General features: G+C 49.6%; 1 protein-coding gene across 41 annotated transcripts in view; it reads left to right on the top strand.

Moving 5' to 3' along the window:
• Positions 384–6000, top strand: part of ATXN2 (ataxin 2) — a 115546-nt gene continuing 109929 nt past the window's right edge. For 39 of the 41 annotated variants that reach the window (XR_002338542.1, XR_002338543.1, XR_002338541.1 and 36 more), the window contains exon 1: positions 384–1642. Coding sequence is in view for 33 of the 41 variants with exons in the window: in XM_021072915.1 (XP_020928574.1) it covers positions 951–1642 (692 nt within the window). In the remaining 8 variants the exon portion in view is untranslated. The remainder of the gene's footprint in view (positions 1643–6000) is intronic. The other 2 variants (XM_001929533.5, XM_005670651.3) reach the window with 2 other exon arrangements.

Here is a 6000-nt window from a genome sequence, read left to right as displayed (position 1 = left end):
AGTAATTTCGCTTAAAAAAAAAAAAAACCTAGATTCTTCACACAAAAAGAGCAAAATTATCTACTTGCTTCTAGTTTAACGTCAATACATTAAAAACAAAAAGCAAAACCAAAAAACCACGCACTATGCTGGCCACTAAGCTAAGTTAAAGTAAAACTTCTAAAGGGGCGAAGGTTTAAAGTTTGCATATTCTTGTGAGGCCCGTACTGTCTCCACTCAAAGAGACCCCATTATCCATAGGTCTACCAATCACATTTCCTTTTGAGTCTCATGAATGAGAAAAAAGTTCAAGTGAGAGCAAATGGCTTCAGATGAAGATCAGATACCCCAAAGAGTTTTATGGTTGCAGTGTTGCTGGGGTTGAAAAAGTGGGGAAAGGCTAACCAGATGTACGTGGCCGCGGGAAGTCGATCCAGGGTTCCAATTCTGATGGTCTAGGCAAGGAAAGACAGGAGAGCCTGTCTTTGACACCCAGCTGTCACAGCGAAAACCTACTGTGTGCCAGGTGCCGGAGATACAAAAAAACCATGGGATGCTTGTGTTCTAGGTGCTTTATATGTAGCAAGACACAGTCTCCGTCCTGAAGACACTCGCAGGTCACTCGAGGTTGCATCAGGTGGGGGCAAACACGCATTCTCCCAACAGTCTGAGAATGCAGAACACTTCGGAGATTAGGCCGGCCCTGCAGGGGAAGACAGACACGCCCTCTCCGAAGGGCAGACCCGCCTCGAGAAGGGCGGACCCGGGCAGGGCCGGCAGCCGGGCCCTCGCCCGACCCCCGCGAAAGCGGCCCAGCGCAGCGCCCGCTCCTCACGTGTCCCTCCCGGCCCCGGGGCCGCCTCACGTTCTGCTTCCGTCCGACCCTTCCGACTTCCGGTAAAGAGTCCCCATCCCGCACCTCCGCGCCCACCCGGCATCGCCACGCGGCACCTCTGTGTGCCCGGCCCCCGATGCGCTCGGCGGCCGCAGCTCCTCGGGGCCCCGCAGCGGCCATCGAGCCTCGTCGCTTCGCCGCGGCCAGGTGGCCCGGGAGGCGCTCGCTCCCGCGGCCGGCGCGGCGGGGCGGGCGGGGCGGCAGCGGCGGGGCTCCAAGACCGTATCCCTCCGCCGCCCCTCCCCCGCCCGGCCCCGGCCCCCCTCCCTCCGGGCAGCGCTCACCTCCCTCCGCCTCAGACTGTTTTGGTAGCAACGGCAACGGCGGCGGCGCGGCCCGGCCCGGCTCCCGGCGGCTCCTCGGTTTCGGCGGGCCTCCCCGCCCCTTCGTCGTCCTCCTTCTCCCCCTCGCTCGCCCGGGCGCCCCCCCGGCCGCGCCAACCAGCGCCTCCTCGCTCGGCGCCCGCGCGTCCCCGCCGCGCTCCGGCGTCTCCTCGGCGCGCCCGGCTCCCGGCTGTCCCCGCCCGGCGTGCGGGCCGGTGTATGGGCCCCTCACCATGTCGCTGAAGCCCCAGCAGCAACAACAGCAGCAGCAGCAGCCCACGGCCGCCAATGCCCGCAAGCCTGGCGGCAGCGGCGGCCTTCTCACGTCGCCTGCAGCCGCGCCGTCGCCGACCTCGTCCTCAGTCTCGTCGTCCTCAGCCGCGGCTTCCTCCTCCTCTACGGTGGCGGCGGCTAGCGCAGGCGGCGGGCGGCCGGGCCTGGGCAGGTGGGTGTCGCGCCCCAGTCCCCTCCGCTTAGGGCCTGGACCAGCCTGGGCCTCGCGTCCCCTCCCCCGCGGCTCTCACCGCCGTCCCCGCCCCGTGACCGGCCGGGCTTGAGGGGGGCGGGGTGGGCTGGGGGCCCGCAGTGGGGGTGGGGCTCCTGTCTAGATCCTGGAGGGTTGGGTGGGGGGGCGCCGGGGAGACCCCTCTGGGAATGTCAGTCAGTGTCCTGCCTCCCGCACCCTCCCCACCCCCTCCCCCAAACGGTCAAGATGGAAGGACTGGGCAGCCTCGCTCTCTCCATTTAAGTGTTTGGGAGGGGTTCACAGGTCTCAGCAATTGTCAACCCATGTTCACCTTGTTTAAGCCTCCTCCCCACCCATGCGGGGGGGATGCTTGGGCAGTGCCCCCACCTCCAGCTTAAATATTAGCGTGGAAAGGTCTTAAGGTTTAGATTTCTGTCTTCCGAAACTTGCCAACTCCCTCATTGGGGAATAACGAGGGAGGGGGGAAAGTTAGGGCAGCGCCCCCCCCCCGCCCCGCCTGTTAAAGGGGCAGCCACAGGCTCATCTGGAATCATTAGGGTCTGTCCAGTCTGTTTACCCACCTCCCTTCCTGCCCAGAGAGAGATCGAAGGAGCAGGTTGAGGTGGGTGGGCAGTGACACCCCCCGCACCCTTGCCGGTTTAAGTCTAAAGGCGGCGGCGGGGGCTCCAGAACTCCTCTGGAATCCTTGGGCTCTGTGCAGTCTCCTGCAGCGTTCCGCCTTCCCCCACCTGAGGAGGGGCTGGGGAGTGCCCGGCCCGCTCCCGGCCTCCCTCCTACCCCCGCAAGGCCTCGCTGGCGCGGGTGGTGGCAGATCCGCATTGCTGTTCCGAGGCTGCTGAGGAGAAGGCGCCTTTTAATACTGGTGGGCGAGGGCCGGACCCAGGCGTGCGCCAGAAGCTCAGGCCGGATTGGGGACCTGGAGGAGAGGTGGTGGTGGCGGCGGGGAGCGGGCACGCTGTGTATTTTTTCCCAACCCTTGCCCCAATTTTCGAAATTTCAAGAGGAGAGGGATTGCAGTTGGGGACACGGTGGGGTTCTGGAAGGCAGAAATGCGGGTGTTTACTTTGTTGTCTCCCCCGACTTTCCCCCATGACCCAGGTTTATGGTAGAGACTGGGGGCTCAGTGTTGTCTCAGCTAACCGGGTCTGGCTCTGGAGGGTGTGTGTGCGGGAAGGGAAGGCCAGTTGTGGGTATGTGGTGGTGGGGGGCGGGGTGGTTGTCAGTTCGTATTTCACGAACCAAGAAAATGCTTAGTGTTCCGGTGGGGCAGCAAATGTCAATAGACTCCATTCCATTGTGGCCAGTGTCCTTAACTTGGGGAGTGCCGCCAGAGCTCACCAAGGGCACGCAAGTCCATTTCCCCTGTGCGCAGAGCCCATCCATGTTGCTGGCATTGCCATGCCTCTCTTAGGCCGGGTTGGATGGCACCTTATGTGAGGGTCCTCCTTAAATAGATTTCCTGGGCTTTAGAAGGTGAGATAGGGGGATTTTTATCATGCAGAGTTTTCTTTTTGAAATCAAGTCTTTTTAACAGTCATTTTCAAAGACTTCATTTTTAGTAGAAGTTATCCGTCTAGATGAACTGGAGCTGATTGTTTAAGGAATTCTGCCTTCATTGTGGGGGGCAATTGGGAACATTGGGTTTTTTCTTACTTCCAGCCTTCCTCCCAGTCCTACAGTTTCTCCTTTGAAGCATCTACAAATGCTGCCTAACAAAACTAGTTCAAATGAAGTGCTTATTTTCCCAGCTTTGTCCATGTAGGATTCTGAAACCTGTTTTCCTTTCTCAGTGGCATCTGTAGTTAAAAAAAAAAAAAAAATTTAAATACAATTTTTATAGAAAAGGAAGCACTGTTTTTCTTCTTGGGATCAGATAGAATCTGGCACATATATTCAACTTGTTCAAATAATTAAAGGTTAAAATGAGATTTTCAGAGTGGTTTGATCAAAAATATTTGGGATGTCTTAGTACCACAGATTTTTTTCCTGTTCCTTGAGACTTCACACAAACATTTAAGGTTAATTTAGATTCTTGCTTGCTTTAAGTTATTTTACCTGAGGCATAAATTATAGACCTTACTCTTTTTGATAAATGAAGTTTTGCTAAATGTATTGATGGGGTTTATATTGTGTGAATTTTGTTCTTGTACATCTCTTTAGATAATGTACTTGGAGAATTCCTTTCAATTTTGAATCACTTATTGGGTTCCTTGTATATCAGTGATAATTTTTGGAGTTTCTTGCCTTAATGTTTTTGTGTATCAACAGTTAAAATACTTTTCTGGGACCAAAGGTGAAGGAAGAAAATGCACCATTGGGTTTGACATGTTTAGAGTCAACAGGATATTCTTAAAAGTCTAGACATCTGTGTTTTTCATTTTTATGTAGTTATAGTGATTGTGTATGCTATTTTGTGTTCAGCTTTTTTCTTGGAACACTGTATCGTAAATTTTCTTTCTGGGTTTCTGCTTAACCATTCTGTTGTGGGGATTTGGGTTTTCACATTTTCGCTGTTATAGATAATGGTACAGTAAACGTTTTTATACTACTAGCGTTTTGCTTCAGTCTATTTCCTTAGAGAAAGTTCCCAGGAGAGGCTTTAGTAGGTCAAAGGGCTTCAAGTTTTTATGACTTGCTAGCTCTTATACTCTTCAGAAGATTTGTGTTTGTTTCCAAAGCCCAGAAGGTAGCTCTTACAGAATAGTTTCTTTGTAGATTGTCAGACACTTTGGGGGATTTTTCAGGTAAACAGTTGCATTTACTGTGAAGTGTGTACATAATTAAGTGCTTTTGTTAGTTACTTGTTTGTCTTTGAATTTGATTTCTCTGAAGATTTAATGAAATTATGTGTGTGTGGGTTGTTTGAAAACTGTAACTGTTAATACTAATGTTATATCTATTGTGCTGATACTTCTGCAGAGTAAGTAGAGGAATGACAGTTCTGAGGAACTTTTTTAAACTTTTTTTGTTTGGTTAATCTTCCTCATTCATCTAAAAGTATTTTTTACTAGCTGCTAGCTTATGATCATATGATTTTTTGGTAACTTTTTTGGTAATTTCACAGCACTATTGAGAATTATCACTGGTTAGCTATATCTCTTCCTGCTGCACATTACCTTCCCTGTTTAAAAAAAAGTGTGTGTGTGTGTATAGTAGGTTTACAATCCTATTACCATATTCAAGATCCTAAATAATATAGTCTTTTTTTTTTTTTTTTTTCTTTTTGCAATTTCTGGGGCCTCTCCCGTGGCATATGGAGGTTCCCAGGCTAGGGGTCTAATCAGAGCTGTAGCCACCAGCCTACGCCAGAGCCACAGCAAGGCGGGATCCCAGCCACGTCTGCAAACCTACATCACAGCTCACGGCAATGCCGGATCCTTAACCTACTGGGCAAGGCCAGGGATCGAACCCGCAACCTCATGGTTCCTAGTTGGATTCATTAACCATTTAGCCACGATGGGAGCTCCCTAAATAATATAGTCTTAGAATTTCTTTGGATACAGGATAAAGTGTGAAAAAAACTTTTTTAATAATTTTCAGCTTAGTACTTTTACTGCTTCTTTCTCTTAAGGCATCACAACTTAGAAATTATGCTGCAGCTCAGTGTAATTGTTGTTCATCATGTTTCCATTTATGTATTGGTGAGGTGTTTGTCTCTAAATTAAATATCTTACAGAAGAGCCTAAAAAGATCTATATTCATTCAACACTTAAGTTTATTGAAAATCTATGTAGAAGGGAGGTGTAGATTCTTGGGACTTTATCAGTAAATAAAAGAAAAGATAGTTGCCCTTTTTTTGTTTCATTCCAATATGATGAACCAGACGGTAAACAAGAGACATTAAATTAGCAAACTGCATATATTAGATAAAAGCTATAGGATTAGAGGAGAGCAGAATAAGGGCATGATATGGGAGTGTGGGGGAAGGGAATGGGTTGTAGTTTTAAATGGGTTTGGGAGGTCTCATTGAGGTAACATTTGAGCAAAGCTTTAAAGGTGAGGTAGTTAGCCATTTGCTTTTTATCTAATTAATCATTTGGCCCCATGTGTAATTTATTTAAACTCTATCCTTTGTTAATTCATTCTGTTAATGTGGATATTGATAATCAAATTTGAAATTGGGCCAAAAAATTATTGACATTTAGGTCATTGGAGGTAAAATGTAGATGGCTGTTAAAATAGGTACATTTTTGGTTTTGTCTGTCTGTCTTCCTTCCTTTCTTCCTTTCTTTTCCTTTCTTTCCCACGCTTGTGGCATGCAGAAGTTCCATGGAGCCACCAGGGAACTCCACATTTTTGGTTTTCTCTTGGGCTTT

The sequence above is a fragment of the Sus scrofa genome, chromosome 14 (genome assembly GCF_000003025.6).
Source record: "Sus scrofa isolate TJ Tabasco breed Duroc chromosome 14, Sscrofa11.1, whole genome shotgun sequence".
In the NCBI taxonomy this organism is placed as follows: Eukaryota; Metazoa; Chordata; class Mammalia; order Artiodactyla; family Suidae; genus Sus; species Sus scrofa.
This window is presented reverse-complemented; position numbering and strand designations above follow the sequence as displayed.